Source organism: Cucurbita moschata, unplaced genomic scaffold (genome assembly GCF_002738365.1).
Source record: "Cucurbita moschata cultivar Rifu unplaced genomic scaffold, Cmos_1.0 Cmo_Scf00024, whole genome shotgun sequence".
In the NCBI taxonomy this organism is placed as follows: Eukaryota; Viridiplantae; Streptophyta; class Magnoliopsida; order Cucurbitales; family Cucurbitaceae; genus Cucurbita; species Cucurbita moschata.
Genome location: NW_019268540.1, coordinates 2,597,535 through 2,625,011, shown reverse-complemented (window position 1 = coordinate 2,625,011; position 27,477 = coordinate 2,597,535). Strand labels below are relative to the sequence as shown.

Below are 27,477 nucleotides of genomic sequence, written 5' to 3'. Positions count from 1 at the left end.
GGTTGGTCCAGGTTGTCGGGTTGAATGTATACTCCTAATTAATCCCATTCCATTTTAGTTTTATTCGTCTACTAGCAGACCCTCGGCCCAGCACTGCAATATCGACCCAATGGTGCGTTTTCGGTCCTACTACAAGCGTGGCCCAAGCGAAGATGGCCCACATTCACACAGATGATCCATGAATGCCAAAAGCCCACTCATGAATGCCAGCTTTTAGCCAGCCCAGCCCACGAGCATCCAGCTTCCACCAGGCCTACATGTGCGTAACCCATCATTCGGTTGATCCAACAGCTGACGTGGCACGTTTAACTGACCTGTTCAAGCCAATATCTAAGGAAGGGGCTCCCAGTCGGCTCCCTCAACGGATCGCACACCGTGCAGCTTCTAGCTGGCTTAGGTCAGCACGTGTAACTCCTAGTCGACATCTAAGGAAGCGACCGCTTCCCAGTCGGCTCCCTCAACTAGCTCATTCAAGCCGACATCTAAGGAAGCGACTCCCAGTCAGCTCCCTCAACTAATCGCGCACCGTGCAGCTCCTAACCGGCTTAGGTCAGCACGTGTAACTCCTAGTCAACATCTAAGGAAGCGGCTCCCAATCGGCTCCCTCAACTGGCCCGTTCAAGCCGACTCTAAGGAAGTGACTCCCAATCAGTTCCCTCAATTGATCGCCTTCCGTGCAACTCCTAGCCGACATCTAAGGAAGCGGCTCTCAGTCGGCTCCCTCAACTGATCGCCCTCCGTGCAGTGCCCTAGCTGGCTTCGGTCAGCGCATGTAACTCCTAACCGGCTTCAATCAACTCAACAGCTCCTTGTCAACTCAGTTTGGCATTTGGCTCAAGTTCGCTCGATTGGCATGATTAAGGCTAGTGAGCCCACATGAATATAAATAGGTCATGTTTAAATCAATCATGACATGCACGTAGTAACGAAACTCATATTATAAATACATGGTTGTAAATGAGCTCAGCATTCATGATCTGCGTTCAACTATTACGAGTTCTTCTGCATTTGCCTTTTCAAATTTCCAAGAGGACCAAAATCGTTCTTCTTTACATCCTGCTTACTACAGTTACAGCTTCCAGTATTCAAATTTATACCACATTTCAGACACATACCTTTGCATCCCGAATCGCATATCGCATTCAAAGTAATTTCCAGATGCAAGAGGTCTCTTATGTTCTTTGATATATCTATTTCTTTCTCTCCCAGAGGAAAATAGAGTTGATCATCCAAATCAATCGACTCTTCATCATCTTCGTCGCCATATCCATCATATGTCTTGAACATATCCTGCCCGTTGATGACTCCAACGTTTATGACCTCGGGTTCGTCAAGCGGGTCTTGGCTTAGTAAAATTGAGAAGTTTGAGAAAACACATTCAGCAGCGGGTTCGCAACACCTGCAACATAGGTCATTAGCATGTCGAAAACATCGATGACAATGGCATAAATGGTACAGTACAAATTTATGAGTCCATGTTCATCGTATATTACTCGATTTTCTCCCATGATAAACATGGTACATTCTAAAGAAAGAAGTAAACTGATGTAGAGAGGTAAGATGAAAAAACAAAGAAAGTAAATATGTAACCGTCCAAGCCCACCGCTAGCAGATATCATACTCTTTGGACTTTCCCTTTCGGGCTTCCCCTCAAGGTTTTTATAATGTGTTTGTTAGGAAGAGATTTTCACACCCTTATAAAGAATGTTTTGTTCTCCTCTCCAATAGATGTGGGATCTCACAATCCACCCCTCTTCGGGGCCCAGTGTCCTCGCTGGCACTCGTTCCCTTCTCGATGTGGGATCTCACAATCCACCCCTCTTCGGGGCCCAGTGTCCTCGCTGGCACTCGTTCCCTTCTCCAATCGATGTTGGACCCCACAATCCACCCACTTTGGAGCCGAACTCGCTGGCACTCGTTCCCTTCTCCAATCGATGTTGGACCCCACAATCCACCCACTTTGGAGCCGAACGTCCTTGCTAGCACACCACCTCGTGTCCACCCCCTTCAGGGTTCAGCCTCCTTACTAGCACATCGCTCTATATCTGGCTTTGATACCATTTGTAACAGCCCAAACACACCTCACACCGCTAGCAGATATTGTCCTCTTTGAACTTCCCCTCAAGGTTTTTGAAATGCGTCTGCTAGGGAGAGGTTTCCACACCCTTATAAAGAATGTTTTGTTCTCCTCCCCAATCGATGTGGGATCTCACAAAATACTTCATCCCAGGTCAACATGACGTGAGAACAACCAAAACAACAACAAGGCTTGTAAACCTATAGAACAAATCCTATCAAATGTAACAACTAGAATTGTAATTGATAAGTTAAAACTGATGAAATCATATGGAAGGCAATCTAACGCAGAAGATAAGTAGCTTGAGTAAGCAATATAGTTGCTTTTCTGAACAAGGAAAAAATGTGTGAATAATAACATAGTATTCTTCGACACATACATAGAAGAAAATGAATATTGAGTACCCATCCATCAAAAGGAAGGTTACAAATGAGTGAGTAAACCTATGTCAAACATTTTTCTTTCAGTCGAACATGTGGAATGAGAATTTGAACCTCCGACCATTTAGTTGAGGTTATAAACTAGGAAATCTATGTAAAACTTAGAACAGATGATACTTCCTCATTCACTAAAATTCTTGTGACAGAGCTAAGATGATTTAAGCATTTTAGTGTATAAGTATAGTATGTTCAAATTGATTGAAAGCAAACAAATAGAAATGTTGTATAGGGAGCTAATTTGCAGATAGGATACCTATAACAATTGAGAGTGATGACAGTTTTAACGATACCATCAAGCCTCAGCTTTTTTTCTTTCCTCGTAACATCAACGGAGATTTGAACAGGAGTTCCAAATGGATAATCTTTCACAGCCTTCGTCACATATAGTCCCATCTCGGACGCTCGAGATTTCGAGACATCAGTTGAAAGCTTTTCCAATCCAAGCCTCTCTAATGTTGTGCAATACTCCAAATGAGAAACAGAAGAGTTCCTCTTGTAAATTATTGCTCCTTCCCAAGGTGAGCTCATCTCTTCAATTTCCCCTTCTTGATCCTCCCAATCAGTAATTATAGTATTGTCTTCAAAAAAGGACTCATCAGTAGGTTTCACACACTTTAGGGAAGTAGATTTCAGCTTAATACATGAGTCACCCAAGCTTGGATGTATATTTTTCATAGATGTCCCTGGAATTTTACAAGCAACAAAGCGGAAATTGGAATTGGAATAAGCAATTCCTTTGGATTTCAAGCAGCCAATCTTAATAAATCCATTGGAAACTACGGCTGATGTGGGGAATACAGCTGACATTTGTACACTGCACGTAGAAATTGGATAAGAAAATATCCAGATACAAATAACATTGGCTCACAAATTATATAAACTAGTCAATTAATGAAGTCGAGCGAAAACAATCAAATCCTACAAGAACATTGGAGAAACTAGGTCAGATTAAACTGCGAACGAGTTAATTGGCTAATTAAGTTGCGCATTTCATCGAACAGTTTGTGATACAATTTGAACATAATAATCATCACGAAAATTTCCAGATACGTAAAGTAGATTAGTGAAAGAACTACGTTAGAACAGAGAAAACAGAGGTGGGTCTGAGATTCGAAAAGCACCTGTTTCGCGAAAGTGGAGGAAGGAAATTTTGGCGTCTCCCTGCGAAAAAAGATTTATCCGGTGGCTAAAATCAAGGAAGGATTGTATTTATAGCGAATTTTTATTTCAGTTCCTTATCACAAACGGGCCGTTAAGATTAGAGCTAAGTGTTACACAATTGTTCTCCTACTGCTACAAGGTCCTACTGCTACAAGGGTGTGATTGTAACAAGTGGTATCCAATCTTTAATTTTTTAATTCTACAAGGTCCTACTGCTACAAGGGTGTGATTGTAACAAGTGGTATCCAATCTTTAATTTTTTAATTTATAATTTTTAATTAAGTGAAACGTTGTGATTGTAACAAGTGGTATCCAATCTTTAATTTTTTAATTTATAATTTTTAATTAAGTGAAACGTGTTGCTATGACATCCCAGTGAATGAGTGGTATATAAATGAATTGATACCACATTTAAATGAGAGCAATTCCGATAATAAAATAATTAAAAAAACCTTAAATAAAAGTTCGAAAATTTTACTAAAAAACATATGATTGAGAACAAAATATGCTGAAATGACTCGTGTTGATATGTGTGAATGTCGAGATCATTAGGTATCAAATCTGAATGTTGAATCCTGGTCGGATATATATTTTTTAAGCTTAAGGTAAACTTAAATCTTCAACCCTACGTGTTGAATTAAAAGTATTTTTTTTTACTGTTAACATCCGTTCATTTCTCTTTTGATGACACACTCGAAAAGAAGGAAATGGAGCACCCGAAATGTCATTGTTAATGTCGGAGGTGTTTGTAGTCTTCACATGGCGAAGGAGGAAGAAATGTTTTGCACTGAGTGACTTTGGCCTTGCCCGTTAGCTTGGAAGCTAACAATATGACTAAGAAATAGTTTCTTAGACGAACACGACTCTTCACAATGATATAATATTGTCCCCTTTTAGCATAAGCTCTTATAACTTTGTTTTGGGCTTTTCCAAAACGTCTAACATCAATGATTGGAGATAGTATTCATTGATTATAAACTCATGATCATTCTCTAAATTAGCCGATATGAGACTTTCTTCCAATATATGTTGGGTTTTATGTCCTAAAACTCATAGTTTGTAAACAAAGATATATTCTATTTTCAATAAAGTTATTATTGTTGTTTAGTCCGTAAAAATTGTTATTGAATAAAGTAAACTTTATGATCATTAATCTAAATCCAATAAACTAAGAACACTTTGGCTATAGTATGATTACTTGAACTATATGTAGAGACATAAGAGTCGATCAAGTTCAAGTATATAGTCAAAATGATCTATAGTATAGGGATAAGGCTGAGTATCTTATTCTGGGGACACTATGGATGCGGCCCACTTTTGTATATGATATAAACAATGTGATCACTAAATTGTACATGTGGAGACATGTGAGTGGGGGCGTCCTATGCAATGAGTATTGCATAAGATTGGACCATGAAGAAAACCACTCTCACTTTATAATGTCGTTTAGTGTTGAGACTGATTTTCTTTTCATTCGATAACCTAGGTAACTCGGTTTTAATCCTGAGTTAACCATGAACTCCTGTTTATTCGGAATTATCCTTAGATTTGCATGGGTGAGAGTGGCTCTAGTTTGCCGACTCAATAGGCCTCCCATTTCAGGGGTAAGACTGGGTGAATGGCTGGGGACATGGGGTGCAAGACGAAATTCACTCCTACCCGCTTTTAGGGATAGAAGAAAGGTAGTTCCCTTAAACACTGACTTCAGGTCTTGAACAAGGGGCCCCACCCTCTCATTGGCTTGAGAGGGATTCGGTTTACTGGTTGGACCACAAACCAGTTGTTCATTAGAGGATCAGTGAGACATAAGGAACAAGAAGTAACTTCAGGGGTAAAACGGTAAATTGACCCAGCTCTAGTTACGAACAACTTGTGAAGGATCGACTTACTAATCATGGTTATATCAAATGGACAGAAATATATCTATAGTGAGGGGAGTGAAACTAGTAGGCTATAGTGGAGTGTCCTAGTAGTTAACGAATGTTGGTTAACTAGGTTAATGAGTTTAACCGGTTAATCTTGGATCGTTGGAGCCCATGATCTATAGGTCCATTAGGTTCCTCTGCTAGCTCATATCGGACTAAACCATAGAACAATGTGACGAGTGAGTTCAAAGTGTTCGAATTCAAATTAGGGAATATGCGTTACATATATACGATATATTTAACCGCAATTTTGTTTTATTTACGAATTAAACAAAAAGAGAGAATCTGAGATATTTAAATAAGATTTAAATATCTTAATCAATTATGTGTCCAAATTGATTGGGATTGACCTTTGAATCAATATTAAATATTAATTAAATAGTTTAATTAATCATTTAATGTTACTTTAATTTGAAATTCATTATTCAAATTAATTGTTGAATTAAAATGAAGAAAGTCAAAATGTTGACTTCATCTAATGGAAAAATCCATGTTAGTGGAATTTTGAGGTGTCAAAATTTGGTTTAACCAAACTTGCATGTTTGCCAAACATGGGAGGTCTTCTTCATCTCGGTGAAAAACCTTGAGAAAAACCTCTCACAAACACTCTCTTCACATATACAAAATTCCTCCCAAGTTTAGTCACTCACCGGATTCCACAACCCCGTTCTAAGGCCGGAGGATAGTGGAGAAGACACTAGTGGTGGTTCGAAACCGGTTCGTGAGGCAAAAGGAATTTGAACTACAAAAAGGTAGTATTTAAACTCATTAAGTTTTAATACTTATGAACATGCTACTTATTTACAATAATTGATGTTCTAAAAGTGCCTAAGATCAAAATTGCTTCCGCATGTGTTAGATTAACACCATCAATATAGTCATAGCTGTCGGTTGGAAAGGTGAAGAATGAAAAAGGAGCCATTTCGTTCCCTTTTTCATTCGAAGTCATGCAACTGATTCTTGCTACAACACCTCCATAACAATTTAATGCACGAATGAACCCACAATTTGTACCTTTAGCCGCTCGATTTAATTGTTATCCCATATTTAGAAGTATACACGAGCTGAGTTAAATGAATTTTTTTTTATCGAAAATTCGGATTAGTTGGGTTGGTGATCTATGCGATCTGAATATAGTATAAGTCCTACTTTAGACCCGATATTATGGTGGATAGCTCATTATACAGGAAAGTTGTTTTAAAAACCGTGAGAGGAAGTTCTAGAGAGAAAGCCTAAAGATGACAATATTTTATTAGCGGTAGAATTAAGCAGTTACACAATCCAACTCAACTCTCTTACTGTGGTCGAAGGAATGAGGGCAGTGGCCAGCAGCCACAGTAGCATCGTCGGGGTTGCAGAGATCAGCTGCCTTGGGAGAGCCATTTTTTGAGGTCTTGCAATGTTTTAGCCCGGAGGATGCACGACACAGCTAAAAACGACTACGTTTTGATAACTACTCACTTCTTAAATAATACGTTTGTCTACTTTTATTTCTATTAATAAATTTCTTTGAAAATATAAAACATTTATATACTAAATTAATAAAAATAATTATAAACTTTGTATTTTGTGTTAAAATATCTCTAGATTTTAAAAAATTTAATAATATTTTTAAACTTAAAAAAAATATAAAACATATTCATAACCTTAATACTTTATTTTAAGAATAGCATCCGACTATTTTCAAAAATATCATTAAACTTAAAAAAAAAACATGTTAAAAAATATTAAAAAAAATCTTACTGTCAAAATATGGGCGGAAATTGTTATCAATACAATACATTATAGATTATATCCAAACTTTTTAAATTACTCTTGCAAGTTAAAAGTATTTAAAAAAAATAAAAAATTTAAGAATATATATATTTTTAGACTTTGTTAAAACTTTAAAATATAAAATTAAATTTATTTTTATTTTTGTTTTTGGGTCGAGGCCCACAATAAATTGGTCACTTCTAAAACCCTAGAAGGCCACTCCTTTTCTCCTTTGTAAGCTTATCTTCTCTGCAACAAGCGGCCGGGAAGGGAGGAGAAAAAATGGTTTCGCTAAAGCTCCAGAAGCGGCTCGCCGCCAGTGTCCTCAAGTGCGGGAAAGGCAAGGTCTGGCTCGATCCCAATGAGGTCAACGAAATCTCCATGGCGAATTCTCGTACGCTTTCTCCATCTATGTTCACTTAGATTCTATCTATGTTCAATCTCCATGTTGTTGCTTGAAGTTTTCTGTTCGTTTGATTTCATGATCTGAAGATTGTTCTGTGTCCCTTAGGTTTTCTAGATGAAATACGTTTTCGGATCTGAAAATTTTGCCCTAGGTTAAGTCTGGAATTGTGATTCCTTGTTATTTTTCTTGGTTATGGTAATTATACTATTTTGTTTCCGTCGTCGTTAGTTGAAACCCTAGTTAATCCCTTGGCTGAATGATTTGCAGTAGATTGCTAGGAGATGATATCATTGAGTTGCATAGGAAATTGCTGTTATTGAACAAAAATCTTGTTTAAGTTTTAAAAAACTATTTCCCTCAGATTCTTCGCATAGCGAGGAAGGCACTTTCGCCATGGAGTTTGTTTCGCTTTTACGCCTTGTTACACTTCCAAATTCCACAAGCTCTATCTTCTGTCGGGAGTAATGTTTATCTATAATATGTTATTACTGATATGTAACTACTGATTTTTAGCAAAAATATTGTCATTTTGTGATCTTTAGTACCTGATTAACAGATAATACTGTTTGTGACTCGGTTGCTAATTAATGTCTGGATTGTTGAGTACAGGCCAAAATATTAGGAAGTTGGTCAAGGATGGTTTCGTCATCAGGAAGCCAACCAAGATCCACTCCCGTTCTCGAGCACGCCGTATGAAAGAGGCCAAGAGAAAGGGTCGACACTCTGGATATGGTACTTTTCTTCTGAAGCCTTGATTTATGTATATTATAGAGAAGCTTTATGGTGTTTAATCTTATTTTAGTACTCCCTATGCATATATCACTGTTTTTCCCTTTTAGACACAAAGTCAAGAACTTGATGAGCACTATTCTGTTTTTGTACTAAAATTCACAGTTTAAACCTTATTCAGGTAAGAGAAAGGGTACCAGGGAGGCAAGGTTGCCGACCAAGATCCTCTGGATGCGGAGAATGCGTGTTCTCAGGAGATTGCTCCGCAAATATAGAGAATCCAAGAAGATCGACAAGCATATGTATCATGACATGTACATGAAAGTTAAGGGTAATGTCTTTAAGAACAAGCGTGTGTTGATGGAGAGCATCCACAAGTCGAAGGCCGAGAAGGCAAGAGAGAAGACATTGTCAGACCAATTCGAGGCTAAGAGGGCCAAGAACAAAGCCAGCAGGGAAAGGAAGTTTGCTCGGAGGGAGGAACGATTGGCACAGGTTTCTAACTCTTGACTGTTAACAACATAATGTTTGTACCTTCTATGCTGTTGTAATTCGTGTTTGTTCGATGTTATAGGGACCTGGGGAGAAACAACCACCCGTGACATCAGCAGCTCAACCTGCTGCTCAATCTACTCAGTAAGAATTAACCGTGATAATCTATGTAAATCTATCTTCATTTTGCGATACTAAGTATCGGTTCGTTATGTGCAGGCTATCGAAGAAATCGAAGAAGTGAGAATTTTACAAAGGAGCATCGAAGGGGAAGGTTTACTTCTGATGGCACCATTATTCTAGAGTAGTAGTGTTTTGAGGAGGGCTTTTGCAGCTTTTTTGTTCAGTTTGGACCTTGTTACTTCATCATGTCGAAGACACCAAGGATTTTAAGCCTGGTAATTTTGTTAGTTTATGTTCATTGTTTTTTGTCAACCGTGTTTGCTGAATGGAATTTATTGGAAGATTAAATGCATATTGATTGATCAAAGGTGAGCTTTACGTGGTTTTGAATTTGCAGTTTTTCTGTTTCTCATCTCTTCTAGTATGCCAATCTTGTTCTGAACTAACCTGTAATCTAGATGACCTTGGTTGGGGAGTAAAAAAAAACACTCTATATAAGGGTTTCTTAAGGGTGTAGAAACTTTTCTCTAGTAGACGTGTTTTAAAGTCTTGAGGGAAAGAGAGAGCCCAAAAAAGATAATCTGTTAGTGGTGGATCTGGAGCGTTACATTAAATGATTATTCAAGATTTTCTTGTTTGATAAATGACTTGCAACCTCCATTGATACCAAAAGGCACTGATGTTGGAGGGTTTTTATAGTTTTGGTACTCACTTGTTTGATAAACAAGTTGTTTTTTATTTTTTTTAATTTATGTTTGTTTTCCCACGATTTATTTACCATAATTTTTATGAGAAAAATATTTTAACTCTATAAATTCTAAAACCAAAAATACGTTTTTTTTTATTCTTATTGTTAAATTTTGAAGAATTAGAATTTTAATAATAATTATCAATTTAACACGGATTGGTTAGAGTGGTTGAAAAGTGACAAACATATATATATATAAAAGATTAAAGTTTTTTTTCTTTCTAAATTATGTTAAATTTGATAATGCCATAGCTTCATATAATAATTTACTTTTTCTATAGCGGTTGAATTGGAGTGGGTGTTTTACTAACTACGAAAGATCTCTTTTTATTAAAATAATACAACACGAGTAAATCTGTGTTGAGTCTCGAGAAGGAAAGTCCTTTAAAATTACCAATTTTATTTATATTTATACTTTGCTTTTTTTAAAATTTTACAATAAGGTTTTAGTTGAATGACACGACTAATTATACGGATGTTAAACTAAAGTTAAAAATTTTAAATTGGGTGATAATTTTAAAATTTTATAAAAAACTTTCTTATTTAATAGGTATTAAACACACTAAAAAAAAATATATAATTTAGTTATTTTATTAAGTCTAATTAAACCTTAAAATTTTAATTTATAACTAATAAATATTATAAATTTAAAGAAGAATTTTTTTAAAATTTTGAATAGATACAAAATTTAAATTGAAATAAAAAAACACAACTCGTTTTGAAGTTCAATTAACAACGATAATTTTTATGTTCTAATGATTTATAAAATATATATTTAAGAAATTGTTTAATAGATATAAAAATTGAGACGTTTATTTTCCTTTTTAATTTTAAATTGCCAGGTTTAGTCTATAATATATATATATTTACCCATCTTTACCCATACCGGGAGCTCTTACTGTCAGTAAATTATACTCTCAAGATGCGATCCGGTACCGTCGCCGCCGAATTACCCGCGTCAAAATTCCCGTCGCCTCTTCCTCCTCCGGTCAACATGAGTGTCCAGAATCTCCAAAATACCCTTTGTCAATCCCCAAATTTTCAATCCGTCAAAGCCAGATCAGCATTCATGGGCAGTGTCATTTTCGTCAATAAAATATATTGCCTTTCGACTCCCCCATTTTCCTTCTATTTTCTAATGAATAACAAAATCCACCCCCGAAATTCCCTCTGTTCACAACGCCCATAACCGCCGCCCTCTCGCCGGGATCCTTCCCACTATGAGCTCCTCCAAATACCGCCGAAAGGTGGCGCCGTCTGCCGCTGATTCCGGTGACTCCGCCGATAAACTCGACCAGCTTCTTCTTTCCTCCGCGATCTGCAACGGCGAGGATCTAGTTCCGTTTGTACGGAAGGCTTTTGTCTCCGGGAAGCCAGAGACTCTGCTTCATCATCTACGCGCCTTCTCCAAGTCCAAGGAATTGGAGATCGAAGAGGTCTGCAAGGCTCATTACCAGGATTTCATCCTTGCTGTTGACGACCTCCGATCCCTTCTATCTGATGTCGATTCTCTTAAATCTGCTCTCTCTGAATCCAACTCTAAGCTTCAATCTGTCGGTCTTCCCCTGCTTTCTTCTTTAGATGCCTTCGTTGAAGCGCGGACGGTGTCGCGGAACCTCAATCTCGCGCTCGACTCGGTCCGCGCCTGTGTTCATACCATAGAACTTTGTACGAGAGCGAACAAACACTTGGAGGACGGTAATTTCTATATGGCTTTGAAGTGCTTGGACTCGATTGAGAACGAGTTTTTGGACAAAACGCCATCGTCAACGCTGAAGAGGATGCTGGAGAAGTATATTCCTGAAATTCGTTCGTATATAGAGAGGAAAGTGAGCAAGGAGTTTGGGGATTGGCTGGTAGAGATCCGAGCCGTCAGTCGGACTTTGGGACAGTTAGCAATCAGTCAAGCGTCGTCGGCTCGCCAACGTGAAGAAGATCTGCGAATCAAGCAGCGCCAAGCGGAGGAACAGAGTCGACTTAGCTTAAGAGATTGTGTGTACGTTTTGGAGGAAGAGGATGAAGACGGCCTTGGTACAGTTGGGGATGATGCAAAGGATTTGTACTCCAACGGCGGAGGTGGACATCTAGGGTTTGATTTGACTCCATTGTATAGAGCCTATCACATACACCAGACTTTAGGACTCGAAGATCGATTCAAACAGTATTACTTTGAGAATCGGAAGCTTCAATTAACATCCGACTTTCAGGTATCATCAATGACTCCTTTCCTTGAATCGCATCAAACGTTTTTCGCTCAAATTGCTGGATTTTTCATTGTGGAGGATAGGATTTTTAGAACTAGTGGTGGTCTGATATCAAAAATGGAGGTTGAGAATCTATGGGAAACTGCTATGAGTAAAATGTGTTCTGTTCTTGAAGATCAGTTTTCTAGAATGCAAACTGCAAATCATCTTTTGTTAATCAAGGATTATGTGAGCTTGCTAGGAGTAACTTTGCGTAGATATTGGTATCCAGTTGAACCCTTGTTAGATGTTTTGAGCAAGCACCGGGATAAGTATCACGAACTATTGATATCAGATTGCCGTAAACAGATTACTGAGGCATTGTCCGCTGACAAATTTGAACAAATGTTGATGAAGAAAGAGTATGAATATTCCATGAATGTTCTATCTTTTCAGCTACAAGATTCAGATATTGTACCTGCATTTCCCTACATTGCACCATTTTCCACCACAGTGCCTGATTGCTGTCGAATTGTGAGGTCTTTCATTGAGGATGCTGTGAGTTTTATGTCATATGGTGGGCAGCTAGATTTCTACGATGTAGTTAAGAAGTATTTGGATAGGCTATTAAGTGAAGTCCTGGATGGAGCCTTGTTGAAGCTCATAAGTTCTTCTGTCCATGGAGTTCCTCAAGCCATGCAAATGGCTGCAAATATGGCTGTCTTCGAGCGAGCATGCGATTTCTTTTTTCGTCACGCTGCTCAGCTTTCTGGTATTCCATTGAGAATGGCTGAGAGGGGTAGGCAACGCTTTCCACTGATCAAAGCCCGTGAGGCAGCGGAAGAGACGCTTTCGGGGTTGCTTAAAGGAAAGGTTGATAGTTTCATGTTGTTGATTGAGAATGTTAACTGGGTACCTGATGAGCCTCTACAAAATGGTAACGAATATGTAAATGAGGTTATTTTTTATTTAGAAACTCTGGTTTCCACAGCTCAACAGATATTGCCTGTTCAAGTCCTTCAAAGAGTATTACAAGATGTTCTTTCTCACATATCGGTGATGATCGTCGGAGCTTTACAAGCCGATTCGGTAAAGAGGTTTAATCTTAATGCTGTAATGGGGTTCGACGTCGATATTAAATTATTGGAAGCTTTTGTCGATAATCAAGCTTCTATATATGCGGAGGAGGATCTAAATCAGTTAAAGGCAGCTCTTTCTGAAGCAAGACAAATGATTAACTTGCTTTTGAGCAGCCATCCAGAGAATTTCCTGAATCCAGTGATTCGAGAGAGAAGTTACAACAGTCTAGACTACAAGAAAGTCGTCACAATATCCGAGAAGCTAAAAGATTCTTCGGATCGGTTATTCGGAACCTTCGGAAGTCGAAATATGAAGCAGAATCCGAAAAAGAAGTCGTTGGATACCTTGATAAAAAGACTCAGGGATGCGAGCTAGTAGAGATTAGCGTTTCATCTCTTATTGGTTCATTCCTAACTTTATTTCCTTTCAGCCTCCAAATTGTTGTTCTTCTGTTTGATTAGAGATTGCATTTTTGTATATCATCACAATTATGTAGTGGTTTCATACTTGATTTATCTTTGGAAAGTGTCAGCAGAAAGCATCCATGGAGATCTGGTCTTGGAAATATGGTGGTGCTGGTGGCGAGAACTGAGCCAAGTCCGAGCTTTGTGGATTACTACTCCTGCACATAAAAGGTTTACATGCTCTTCCCTCTCAAAATCATGAATTGAGGTCACTGTGAATACCCTTTACAACTGGTAATTTGCCTTTAGTGTTGTCATTCTTTAATGATAATCTTCCATTTTATTGTTTGTTCTTACTGTTTTCACGTTGATATGTCTGTTTAAATGACCATTCATGCGGGATAGATAGGGTAGTTTTATGAGGGTATTTATTAACGGTTTTAAGTGTGATGGTGCCTGCTTCAAAGTTTTATCAGCTTTGTTCATAAATCTCTGTGATTTGTTGTTGATTAGATAAGTAAGGAGTTTGAGATATTTTTGGCTAGGAATCACGACTTTCCACAATATTAAACTTTGAGCACAAGATTCTCTCCTTAACAATACTCAACAATCCTCTCCTCGAACAAAGGACACCATAAAGCCTCCCCTGAAGCCTATAGAGCTCTCAAACAATCTCATTTTAATCGAGCCTCGACTCCTTCTCTAGAGCTGGGAGCCCTCAAACATAATATACCATTTATTTTACACTTAAGTCACTTTTGTCTACACCTTCAGTCTTACAACTTCTTTGTTCGACATTTGAGAATTCTATTGACATAACTAAATTAAAAGTATTGCTCTTATATCATGTTAGAAATCTCGACTTTCCACAATTATATGATATTGTGCACTTTGAGCATAAGCTTTCATGGTTTTGATTTTGGTTTCTTCAAAAGACCTCAACCAATGGACATTTATTCGTTACTTATAAACTTATGATCAAGCCCATAACTAGGCCAATGTGACTCCTCTCCTAACAATCCTCAACATGGTAATATTTTAAGATTATATGGTAGCCTAATTTAAGGCAATTTTAAGTCTTAAATATTATTGACAATGATTTATTAGATATAATATCAAAAGTTCATAGTCTCACTTCTTTTTTACTGTCTTCTCATTCTATGTATCGTATTTTTGGACAGTAACGTTACTACTTTTTTTTGTATTGTAAGATCATAAATTCACTTTTGATCTATAAGGTTTGAAAAAAAAAAATACACTCACAAGTCTTTGATGTTTAAAGGTTCCAAAAAAAAATATGCTTCGGGTTTAATTAAGTTTTGTTCCCTTGATTAAAATTGAATAATATAGAATATAGAAATTATATATATATATTTGCAAATTTGCAAATTTCAATAATGGTTCTAGATTTACAAATATACTAAGAATTTTTTTTGTCACAAATTCTAGTGAGATAATTAGCTATAAAATTGAAAGTTTAAAGATTTATTAAATTTTTTTAAAAGTTTAAATATTAAATCGACACTTATTATTAACCAAAGACAAAATAGATACAAACTCAAAATAATTTTAAAAATTAAATTTAAAAGGCAAGGATTATTTTTAGACAACATGATCTCAAATTTTTAATTTATAGTTTCACTAATTTTAAAAAAGAATAATATAAGTAAAAAATAAAAATGTCAAATCTAGCACGTGGAACACGTGACTCCCTTATATCTCAGTTTTATTGGTCTTTTAAGAAAACAAAAAATAAATGAATAAATAAATTCCCATTGGCAAAGGTATTATTAAGATCTGGCAGCTTAATTTTCTACTCAAAATCAAAACAGAAGAACGAAATCTATAAATATGAGTTTCTCTAAGCTTTTGGTTCCTTTTCTTCTCCTTGCTTTCATCTCATTGTCGTCGATCCCTCTCGCCTGTGCTCAAAAATCTCTCTCCGCCTACGATATTCTCCAGCAGTACGGCTTCCCTGTCGGCATTCTTCCCGTTGGTGTTACTGGCTACGAGTTCAACAAAGCCACCGGAGAGTTCAGCCTCTTTTTGAATCGGAAGTGCAGATTCTGGATCGATTCCTACGAATTGGAGTACAAACCTACCGTCAAAGGCGTGATTTCTCAAGGCGTAATCAAAAATTTGAAAGGTGTTAGTGTTAAGATCTTGTTGATTTGGTTCAACATCGTTGAAGTCGTTAGCGATAGTGACGAACTTCGATTCTCTATCGGAGTTGCCTCTGCTAATTTTCCGATTAATAGTTTCTATGAATCGCCGCAGTGTGGATGTGGATTTGACTGCGACAAGGTTGGGAGCTTGGTTTCGGCTTCTTGAAATTTGGTAATATATGTGTTTAATAATTTATGGAGTGTTTTGTTTTGACGATGTTTTGTTGCTTTGAACTTAAATTTAAGTGCAGTTTAGGTGATCGAGATTTGCTCTATCTATTGTTCTGTTCTACTTTTGTTGAAATAATCGTCTCTTCGGGGGAAAATAGAATTGTATTTTTCTGCCATTGTGATCTGCTGCCTGTCTCTGATTCTCTTGATGCATTCGATTGCTTATTTATGATTTGAACAATTCAATCTATTAGGTTTAATGGTTCCACATTTTTAATCATCTATGGCATCAATCGCATAATCAGTTTGTCTGAAACCCTAGATTCTTATCTTCATCAGTCGGATTCCGTTTACTGGCTTCTTTTTCTTACTCTGCCTACTTTTCAGTTCGTCAATCAGATGATATTCCGCCTTTTTTTCATTGGCAGCCTCTCCCTCAGGTTTCATTTTCTCACTGAGGCCTATTGTTCAATTAGTCAATTATGAGTCAGTTAGATCATATTCCTTTTGTTTTTCCATTGGCAATCGCTTCCTGTCTGTTAGCTAGTTACCAGATCTTGAAAAATATGCCTTGTTGTTGGTCATATTCTGCCTTTGAACTATTTAGTACTCCCACCATAATGGGAGAAGGTACAGTTATAGAATCAATTCTTATCCATCTGGATTGTTCATTTCAAGTTCTTTTAGACCATTGTTTTTTGTTCCTTTTTCACATAATCTGGAACTCCCAGACTGAAAACATACTTTTTGGGATCCTGTTTTTTTTAGAAAGAAAGTCTGACCCCACTCCCAACCCAGATTGTGGAGACATCAGGGGTTTCGATTTGAACAAGCAATTGGGGGTTGATTCTTGGGATCTTGTTAGAGACCCACCACCCCTACCCCTTGGGGGCTGCTTCTTGGGATCTTGTTAGGTGAGGTAAAAGTCTAAGACCACCATATCAGCGTGAAGGATCTGTTCAGGATTGATGAGAGGGACTAATTTAGGGAATAGTCATGGATATATAAGTAAGAATACATCTCCATTGGTACGAGGCCTTTTGGTAAAACAAGAAGCAAAGTCACGAGAGCTTATGCTCAAAGTGTCATACCATTCTAGAGAGACAGGATCTTTGTACATCAGAGTCTACTCTTCGTTTTTAATCATAGATATCATCAAGAAGAGAAGCTCATGTTGGAGTTCAATCTTCAGCCACTGTTTGCACTACCAAATTCTTTTTGCAACATCGCTTTATTTGAATGTCTTGGAAAGTTCATCGAATGGAAACTTGGGGGAATATTGGAACTCAATGTTTGTATGATCTGCTCTTGGAGAATGAGCATTCTATGAGTTGCACGTGTTTGATTAGCATGTCCATAGTTCTCGTAAACCTATTTTTTTGGTGCTACCCTCTATTTCTGTGATCTTAAATTTAGAATCTTCCCAGTCAGCCATAGCATTTCCACATCAATTTTCCAGGAAAATGGTGGGATTAAAATTTTCTCAGCGAGAAAGGGGGAGAGATGGGAGATCCTATTTTTAGAACAACCAAGGAAAAGAAACAACTATTTTTCCCCCCTCAATGGTCTCATTGCCACAGCATTAGCATTAGCCTCAGCCTCAGCCTCCCTTGCCCACATTCTTCCACATCTCCATGTCGACCGCCGCTGCATCGCCTGCCACCAACAACGGCGAAGCACCGTCGGTGTACGACATTCTCCGGGAATTCAACTTCCCAATAGGCCTCCTCCCAGAAGGTGTTGTGGGTTGTAGTCTTGATCGAACCACCGGAAAATTGGAGGCTTATTTGAATGAAGCTTGCCAATTCTCGCCGGAAGATCCATATGAATTGAGATACAAAGCCACCATTAGTGGGCAGATCTCAAAGAATAGGCTAACGGATCTGAAAGGGGTGACTGTTAAATTCATGTTCTTCTGGGTCAACATTGTGGAGGTGGTGAGAAACGGCGACGATCTGCTGTTCTCGGTCGGGGTGGCCACGGCGTCGTTTCCAGTGGATAATTTCTCCGAGTGCCTGCCGCCGGGTGGGTGTGGAGCCGATTGCAAGAATGGAAAAGGGGGGAAAATTAAAACCAAATCTCTTGTTTCACCAGCTTGAACTGGAAATGGTTGGGTTGGGTTCGAATCTCAGGTAGGAATCTCTTGATTTTAAATTGGTTGTTTTTTTGGTGGAAATGGGGGGTAAGTTAATAAGATAAATGCATAATTATGTTGTGAATGTTTGATTCGCTGCTGGAATTGAGTAGGATTTCTAATGTTTCTTCCGATTCTTTTTTGTTCTCTTTTTTCTTTCGCTTTTCCGATCTGATCGTGTCGAGAGATTTGAATTTTAATAAATAAAAATATAATCCAAAACCCTTTGATAGTATTCATCACCAACTCGTCTGGTTCAATTTGAGTGCATATTCAAATAAAATTGGTTGATGCTAGAAATTAGACCATTGAGCTTATGATGTTTTCTTTCTTCATGGGGTGCAGTTTTTAATAAATAAATAATAATCTTTTTTTTTATATATTTAATTATTGTTTTAGTTTTCAAATTTTATCTTAATCCAATTTTTTTTGTTTTTTTCCATTACTCATAGTTTTCAAATTTCACTTGGATTCCTTAATCTTTTTTTTTTAAGAGTAAATTAGAAAGTGAAAAATAATATTACAAAATGTTTATTATTATTATTATTATTATTATTATTTAAGAACTAAATAGTATAATTTAGTAAATAACAAAACAAACATTATCAATCCTACTTTTTTTTTTTTAAAGGTAATTATGAAACAAACTTTTTACTATTTCAAACTTGACTTTATAGCCTCCATCTAAGGGTTTTTTTTTTTACTTTTTTCTGAGTACAATAAATACCATTTAGGAGATTGTATTATATTTCCATAATTTTTTTTCTCATGCTTATATCTCAACTTAATATATTAATGCATTAAGTGATTTTTTTTATTGTCAAATCGTGTATCATTCGTTGAATGATACACTCATCACTATCACTATCTCAAAAATTGATCGTTTGATTTCTACCTAACAATTGTTGTTTTACTTTAATAATGAGTAATACATTAACAATATGCATATATTCGGTATTGATTGGGTGAGAGTAGTGGGAAGAGGTATATGAAGATAGTTGAAAGTGATGTATCTATTAATTCAAAATTAATGTATTCATTTTTGCTAATATATTAAATAATGATAGGGTATTGTTTATGTTGTTAGTTTTAATTTTAAATTATGACATTTTTTTCCCTTGACTTTATTTATTAACATTTAGGATTCTTATAAGATAGAAATAGAAAGTTTCACATTGAAATTAATTTCTAAGAATTTAAAATAAAAATAAAAGTAAATGTCATTAATAAAGACAGAAAATTGGGTCTTATAAACTTGGTTCTTAGAAACTTATTGAAATATTTGGAAATTGATGTGAATGATATATGAAATAGATAGAACAATAGTTGGCTGATAAAATGTACCGATAATGTCTTTTTGTTCATATATTATAATGTCTTTTCGTTCATATATTACTTCATTTATCATGAAATGAATGAGATTTGAATCTCTGCCCTTCATGGAATCTTAGTTTTTTTTTTGTCAATTATTTTATTTTTATTTTTTCAATTATGAAGTTGGATGTTATGAAATGAAAAATGAAGATACCAACTTAGAAACAAGGCCCCACCCTTTAATATCCTTTCACCATGTGGTTGTCGTGAAGGAGAACCACGTTCATGGAATGTTGCCCATTGTGATTTCGCCACGTGATTGTGGTTAACGTCGTGTGGCCCACAACGATAGCTAAGGACATCATCGAAATAACATAAATTAAAATTTTTAATTAGTCCTCATAAATTGAAATATTAAAATATCGGTCTTGTAACTATCTAACCCTTAAAAATTTTAATTCAATTTTTTTTTCAAACCATTAATAACTTTGTCTCTATTAATTTTCTACACAAAATAAAGAAACAAATCTATTCGCCAAACAAAAGGCTGAGCATAAGGAGGGATTCGAACCAGTTCTTTGTTTCGAACTATACCTGTTTTCAAGACCGGAGCTATCAACCACTCGGCCATCTCTCTTGATTTATATTCCATCCCATCGAATAGAACCTTGACATATAAGTTGATACCATTATAGTCTATAGTCTATACTATAGCAAAATATCATGAATGTCTATTTATATGTATCTAAATATATATCATCCCCTTTTTGTACCTAATTCCTGGGAGACGATTGTGCGGTACTCATTTCTGATTGTGCGGTACTCATTTCCAGCAACAAATAACACTTGTGATTGTGAAGTACTCATTTCCATATTCATTTCCTCATTTCTGATTGTGCGGTACTCATTTCCAGCAACAAATAACACTTGTGATTGTGAAGTACTCATTTCCATATTCATTTCCAGCAACAAATAACACTTGTGATTTAGCAGTATTCATTTCCAACAACAAATAACGGGACTTGTTATAGAACATTTGGGTGAGACTTTTTTAAATCAGAAGATAAAATCTAGTTGGTAGCTTTTTTTTTAAAAGAAAAACACCCATTTCGGTAGATTTAAACATTAATGACGAAATTAATTTAATCACATGAACCTTCCAATAACAAATTAATTAAAAGTATCATTTTTTTTTTCACTTTAATTTTGAAATTTATTCCGTGTAAGGGTACTTTCAAAGGTCTAACCAATCGCAGTCGTCCAAGTTAACTTTGATCCAATGTTTTTAGGGGGAAAAGGATATACTTTTACCTAAAATTAAAATGATAACTTCCATTAAAATTTTTAATTTATGTAATGAGTAAAAGAACAGAGTCTATGAATCATAATTATCATACGCATATCATAAAGAAATGGAAAATTGAATTCATACATCCAATCGTTGTAAGCCATGAACAGTTGAAAGCTGAAGCGTCATCTCATAAGGAATGAAATCATAAACATCGTTCCAAATCAGGCTTTACTGACTCTGTTCTTTCACCAGAAGGCAAGCTTCTCTACTCTTCTAGAACAGAGGTTCCGCGTGAATTTAGTTTTGTAATCAACAAATTGAAAAGGAAAAGGGAAAAGGAATTTGAAGAACGAAGAACGAAGAACAGAAGCCAAAGGCTACACAAATAATGTCTATTTCAATCATTCATTCATTGTGTATTTTAGCGTAACCGTACGCAGGAAACGAAACATTCAAATTCTAAAAACAGAGTGCAATAGAAAAGTTGTGGTAGAGAAAAACTTAACGTCTAAACGGAAGCGATAGTGTGTTGTCCAATCCCCAAACTGCTTCACAAATTTAACGCTCATGCCCGATCCAATCCTCTTTCAATTTCGATCCGAAGCCGGAAGGTCTCTTTACGATGAATAGAATCCGATCATCTTTAAGGTTTCTTATTGTTATTAATTTTTTTTCAGTTCATTTCGGGAAAATCCTTTCAGTTCTTGTTCTTAAGAAGAATCGATCGAAGTTCGGCAACATCGATCTCATCGCCGCGATTCTCCGGTCTGTAATAGCCAGTGGCAGGATCCGGCACCCAAGCAACCTTCTCAGACGATCCAACAACCTTCTCCTCCCCTGATTTCTTCAACATATTACCGCTCCTCGCCACCGCAACACTTCCTCCTTTAACCGCACTCGACGCAACTCCTTGCGAAGCCGCCGCATAACCACGCCTAAACAAACAAACAACAACCAAAATAAACATCGACAAAAAAAGAAAATAACACTACAATCGAGACAGATCCAAGAAAAACAGGAAATACCGGCTGAGAGCGGAAGAGAAGCCATCAGAAACAAGAGCGGAGAGGACCTTAACGTTGGAGAAAGAGCGAGCCATTGGAAACGAATATAAAAAGCAAACAATCGATCTCGGAACACGCTGCTGCTTGTGGAGAAAGATTTTCGTCGGAACAAGATTGTTTCTCGAGAAAATCTTCCACAGCAACGAGGAGAAATTTCTTAGAGGACCGGATCGAGCTTTTTCTATGTGTATGAAGCAGTTTTCTTTTCTTTCGAAAATGGAGGTGATGAAGGAAGATGGGGGCAGTGAGGGGTTTATATAGAGGTAATTTGTTAGGGTTAGAAATGGAACTCGTCAAAGTAGGCGGGAAGCGCGGTTAATCACACCCGTACACGTGGAGGTAGGAGATGTGGCAGTTGGGTTGGGGTTTTGGTTTCTGCGAACCTTCTTTGTTTGTGAAAGAAACAAAGGTTCCATTGAGATGCCAGCTTGGTCAACTATGGTCAATTTATTTTTTATTCTTTTGACTCGACCGGGATTCGAACCTATGTGATCAATTTCTTTCCTAAAAGAAATTAGCTAATTTTTTATTTTTTTAGGTAACAAATAGTAAAAAAAAAAATCGAATATTTTAGTTGTTTGTATACGTTTTAACGTCCAAATTAGGCTCAAATGGCGGATATAGCCCCAAGGAGGCTTCGATATCTAGGGGTCGCAAACCGACTATAGAACTCTGTTAAATAAATGGAATTCATTAGCCGTCGTGGGACAATAAGGGTCGGAGAAGTGCAATCACTCATTTTTAAAACTAGCATTCTTAAGACCAAAGAGGTAGGCGAAAAGGAGGGAAAAGGTCTTCGTTCTTGGTTCGCGTATAGCTAGATTCCACAGGACTAGAAAAATCCATAGTTAGAATGAGATTTCAACTCACTACTTTTTGAGATCTTGAGAGTAATTGTTCGTTAGAGAGTACAACATGATGAATCTATTGTCTATTATTGGCCTCTATCGTAGAACGAGTCGGGACCCGAGAGGCAGTTGTTTACCTTGTGGTGGATGTCAGTGGTTTGAGTCCTCTAATCTCCAACTTGTGAACTTAGCCGATACAAAGCTACATGATAGTACTCCATTTTTTTGTTTCGATAGTTCGATTATCTATAAACTGATATTATTCGAAAAATTTATTTATATCCTTATTGTTTTTTTCCATATAAATAGAAAAATAACTTGTGAGATTCTCGCTGATTTAATATTTTAAAAATTATATAAACAAAATTATAAATACTTAATTGCAATATCACAAACAATTGGGATCAAAATGACATGTTTCACGTAACCATTTATGTATATATTATTTTTTTTTAAAACGTCTATACCTAATCTAGATATCGTCAATATATTTACCGTAAGATTTTTTAAAAGTATAATATTAATGGTAAATATAATTTTGATAGAGGTGAAACTTTTAAAATTTTAAATATATATTTAAATCACGGTTAAACGTTTGATTGTATTTTTAAAATTTTAAAGATATTATTGAAAAAAAATTGAAAATATTTTTATTAATAAAAAATTAAAAAACATTTTGAGAGGTGGGAGGCGAGAATTGCTCAGCGCGTGACAGGGTTTCACTTTTTCAGCACCGCCCATTTTCTGGTTTAGGTTCATTGCACCTTTTCTATATTTTATTCTATTTTATTTTATTTTAGAAGTTCTTTAATTTTTATGTTCCTTACTTCATTCAAAAGTCCCTAATCATATATTTTATTTTTTAAAATTACGCAATTATTTTCTTTTTTTATTTTAAAGTTTAATTAAAACAATATATATTTCCGTTAAAAAAAAACTACTATTGGCCAGTCATATTAAATTTAGATTTAATTTTTATTTTTGAAATTATTTTTAATAAATGATATTGAAATTTAAATGTGATGTGATTTAAGCAATAAATACGATAGAAAATTCGCGTGGCATTAATGAACTATTATTTTCAAGTCAAATTACACGTAATTGAAAAAAAGTCTACCCAAGTTGCCTATAAAGTCACAATCACACACAAAATATCAATACCTATTCATAAGAATATATGGGATGAATTATTTAATTGTTTAATAATAAAAATATTTAAAAATATCCCAACATTTAAGATAAAGAGAGCTAATTATTATTATTTGTCTCCATTTACATTTTTTATTAGCACATTTTAATTATTGAAATCATTACAAACATTTACTTTTCCTTCCAATAATATCATTTTTGTAAAAGCATTTGAAAATATTTAAATAACTAATTAATTTATAAAAATAAATAGAGTAATATAAGAACAAGGTTTTAAATGCTATTTTATTTAGGGGTAGCGAAAAAAAAAATCTATTTTTATTATATATATATATATATATATATTGAAAATCGTCAATTATTTAAAAATATTTATATTTTAATGAAATTAAGGAAATGACCCTTTGAGAGCGGTCCAGGGGTTGTTTCCAAAGGCCAATTTGGGAATTTTATTTTAAAATAAAATAATAATAATAAAGCCGCGGAAACCGGACAGCAGGAGCCTCCGTTTCAAACCAAACAAAGATGCGGCGTTCTTTCAACGCCGTTTCTTTTTCTTTTTTTTTTATTTTTTTGTTTTTCTCTTACATTTTATTTAAATATTACTAAATTTAAATTATTTTAAAATGGGATTGTCGATGCTTTTGTGGCTAAGAATCTGACATTTTCTTTAACATTTCAGATTCCTTCGTAATTAAAAATTATTATTTTTTATTCCAAAAATGCAATAATTATAAAAATATTTTGTAGATATAATTTTTTTATAGGGAATATGGCTTATCATTTATATTCATAAAAAATAGAGTCTAAATTATTTATTTTTTTATATATATATATTTTTCAATAATATAACAACAATTTATAAACATATATTTTAATAAGAAAAATAAACTAATAAAATATTAAATAGATCAATAAAATTAAAAAAAAAAATTAACTAAATTAATTTTATATTAGAGAAAAAAAACAATAAAACAATTGGCTCTATTATTATTATTATTATTATTATTCAAATAAGTTTTGACTTTTCAAAACCGTAATTAACCTTCTAAATTGCGCTTTAATTTACTGATTATTTGCATGCTAATCATCAAATTTGGTTCTTTAATTATTATTATTTCTTCCCAAAAGCAACGCAAGAGACAAATTCAATCATATTTAATTTCAACTGTCCTAATTTAATAATTACATTAATTTTAAAAATGGAGATGTGTTATTAAAATTATAGGAAATTAAAAAGTTGACCTAAAAAATTAAACAAATTAATAATTGGTTTAAAATAGTATGCCGTAGCGGTATACGGCTTAATTATTTTTTTAATCAAAGTCCAAACCTTATCCCTTAAAAAAAATGTAAATAAATATGTGGCCGTCAAGACAATGAAAATCCACATATAACACAAAAGTGCCTCCGTATATCCTAAGCCAAATGTGACTCTTTTTTAAAATGACGCTTTTATTTTACTTTTTTTTTTTTAATAAATAAAAGCTTAAAAAAATCGATGCAATTCTCGTTTGTCGTACATCCATTTTATATTAGGGATTGATGTCTGTCTAGATATGTTCTGTAACCACGGATTCAACACCTTATAGCCCTAGCATTTTCTTACATTACTTGCAACGTGATCACGTTATTTATTATTCGCTTCTAAAAGTGAAATCTAATTACACATACTAACACAAGTCCTTCCAACATGTTTTATCTCTGTTCATAATCTTATAAAAATTACTCTTATCTATAGAATTCTTATGATTAAGCCCCGAAAAAAAAATGTGTACTTTATTGGTATAGACAGTGACTTTCAATTCTTTTAAGTATTTATTAATCATCTTATTCTCAGGAGTATCCCTTATTTACTTGGATTTCACGTATTTTTTTATAGGACAACAGTATGTAAAATGGAGTAAAAGAATTCGAACCTTTTAAACTCTTAGTTGAAAATGCTTGTCTTGTGTCAATTGAGTTATTGCTCGGATCAGTTTGTTTGAGTAAGTATTTGGTACTACCACCATGTATTTAGTTTTGGAAAATATTTAAGATTTGGAGATGAAAATAAATGATTTAAATTTAAATAAATATAAAAATAATTACGTCACTAAAAATTAGGCATGCTAATTCATGCGTAAGCAAAGGTGTTGCCATTAAGAATTAGTGGTGGAGAATTTTATAATTAGTTTATAAAGGAGAAGGGAGAGAACAATTTTCACCCACATATTTTGATAGATAAGATAAATTTTAGGTATAATGATACAAAAATGTCATTTATTTTAAAATTTATAATAACATCGTTAATTTTTTTTAAATGTTTTAAAACTAACGAATATTATTTAAAATATTAATGACATAATAACATCTAATATTAAATATAAATTATGAGAATAAACGTTCTTATCTTATCAAAATCAAAATAATATTTGTATATAATTTTTAGAATTTCAAAATAAATTATTATTTTTGTTTATAGAATTGAGGTTTCTATTTTATTGAAAAAATAAAAAATATTGATAAAAATTAAAATATCCTCATAAATGGATAATTACAAATTTGCCCTTATTTAATATATAAATTACATATCATTAACATGGGAGAGAGGAAGAAAGTGGGAGTTGGAAAAGAGGAAATATCTATTAAATGTCATGTCCACGTCATCATACATCTCCTTATGAATAGTTGTTTAGAGTTTTGACTTTATAACAAGTTGACTTCCATTAATTAATTAATTATATATATATATATATATATATATATACATACGCTATAATGTGATTAAAATATAAGTTTTATAGGTAATAAATTAATTATTTTTTTGAAATTTTTAAACGTAAAATTCATAATTTAAAAATATCTTTAAAGTTAAGGATTAATTAGATATTTTTAAAAATTTAATTTACTTCTTATCTCCTTTTAACTAACAACACTATGTAAAGGAGATAATGGTAATTTCAATGGAGAATGGATCTTTCAGGATCACGTAAACAAATAAAAGCAAACTTGGAGATGAGTTGCTCCTTATTCCTAAATAAAGGTAGCATATTGGGGATTCTATGGAAATAAATTTGGTTTAAATTAAAAAAAAAAAGAATTTAATTTATGGAAATAAAATTGGTTTATGTATATAAACCAATTTTATTTCCATAAATTAAATATTGTGTTTTTACATTTTCAAACAAAAAAATTTAGAAATTATTTAAGAAAAATTGAAATATATTTTTAAAAGTTAAGGTACAATTAAAATTTTGTAAAATAATAATAATGATAATAATAAACAAAATAAAATATAGCTAGAGAATCTAATCCTCATGTTTATTAAATTAAATTAAGGACGATCAAAATAAATGGTTCATATTTATCCCTAATATTCTTCTATTTAATTTTTTTTTATAAAAAAAAGTTAAAAGATATTGATCTCACATAGTCAAATTAAGTTTATTGACACGAACCCAATTCAATTAGTTAAAATATTAGTAATTTTTTCAGATAGGAACAAACTCAACTAGTACATAATACGATGTGGAAATCGATACTTGAGGTATAAACAATTAATTAATTAATTAATATTGTGAAATTTTAGGAAGAACAATAAAAGATTAAAAAAAATTCATAAACCAAAATATATTTGAAAAGTAAGTTATAATATATTATATTTGCGAAAATTTACAATTCTCCATTCTTGAAATTGCAATCCAAATTATATTGGGCCAAGAATTCGTCCGACCCACAAACAGGCCCATTTGAAAATGTTGACCCGCCCCGACTATTTGCTCGACAAAAAATGCCAAATATTCGCTTTTTTTTTTTTTTTTTTTTTTTTTTTTTTT

At 34.4% G+C, this 27,477-nt stretch overlaps 6 protein-coding genes across 6 annotated transcripts; 4 read left to right on the top strand and 2 right to left on the bottom strand.

The window, feature by feature from the left end:
• Positions 1 to 922: 922 nt before the first annotated feature.
• On the bottom strand, positions 923 to 3,737 carry LOC111460639 (large ribosomal RNA subunit accumulation protein YCED homolog 1, chloroplastic-like). Its single transcript, XM_023103845.1, has 3 exons — positions 3,639 to 3,737; positions 2,771 to 3,331; positions 923 to 1,399 (listed from the first exon to the last, which is right to left on the bottom strand). The coding sequence occupies exons 2-3, from the start codon at positions 3,322 to 3,324 to the stop codon at positions 991 to 993; spliced, it is 963 nt and encodes a 320-aa protein (XP_022959613.1). The 5' UTR covers positions 3,325 to 3,331; positions 3,639 to 3,737; the 3' UTR covers positions 923 to 990.
• A 3,823-nt stretch (positions 3,738 to 7,560) lies between these two features.
• LOC111460761 (60S ribosomal protein L19-1-like) lies at positions 7,561 to 9,459 on the top strand. Its single transcript, XM_023104040.1, has 5 exons — positions 7,561 to 7,752; positions 8,374 to 8,496; positions 8,675 to 8,988; positions 9,068 to 9,129; positions 9,205 to 9,459. The coding sequence occupies exons 1-5, from the start codon at positions 7,641 to 7,643 to the stop codon at positions 9,227 to 9,229; spliced, it is 636 nt and encodes a 211-aa protein (XP_022959808.1). The 5' UTR covers positions 7,561 to 7,640; the 3' UTR covers positions 9,230 to 9,459.
• Positions 9,460 to 10,760: 1,301 nt separating this feature from the next.
• LOC111460760 (exocyst complex component SEC15B-like) lies at positions 10,761 to 14,006 on the top strand. The gene is made up of 2 exons (XM_023104039.1): positions 10,761 to 13,521; positions 13,646 to 14,006. The coding sequence occupies exon 1, from the start codon at positions 11,077 to 11,079 to the stop codon at positions 13,492 to 13,494; it is 2,418 nt and encodes an 805-aa protein (XP_022959807.1). The 5' UTR covers positions 10,761 to 11,076; the 3' UTR covers positions 13,495 to 13,521; positions 13,646 to 14,006.
• A 1,098-nt stretch (positions 14,007 to 15,104) lies between these two features.
• On the top strand, positions 15,105 to 16,126 carry LOC111460763 (uncharacterized protein At5g01610-like). Its single transcript, XM_023104041.1, has one exon. It carries the CDS (start codon positions 15,375 to 15,377, stop codon positions 15,852 to 15,854), a length of 480 nt encoding a protein of 159 aa, XP_022959809.1. The 5' UTR covers positions 15,105 to 15,374; the 3' UTR covers positions 15,855 to 16,126.
• Positions 16,127 to 17,016: 890 nt separating this feature from the next.
• On the top strand, positions 17,017 to 18,148 carry LOC111461036. Its single transcript, XM_023104467.1, has one exon. The coding sequence runs from the start codon at positions 17,494 to 17,496 to the stop codon at positions 17,956 to 17,958; it is 465 nt and encodes a 154-aa protein (XP_022960235.1). The 5' UTR covers positions 17,017 to 17,493; the 3' UTR covers positions 17,959 to 18,148.
• A 2,828-nt stretch (positions 18,149 to 20,976) lies between these two features.
• On the bottom strand, positions 20,977 to 21,908 carry LOC111461128 (indole-3-acetic acid-induced protein ARG2-like). Its single transcript, XM_023104624.1, has 2 exons — positions 21,624 to 21,908; positions 20,977 to 21,533 (listed from the first exon to the last, which is right to left on the bottom strand). Exons 1-2 carry the CDS (start codon positions 21,695 to 21,697, stop codon positions 21,296 to 21,298), a joined length of 312 nt encoding a protein of 103 aa, XP_022960392.1. The 5' UTR covers positions 21,698 to 21,908; the 3' UTR covers positions 20,977 to 21,295.
• Positions 21,909 to 27,477: the final 5,569 nt, after the last annotated feature.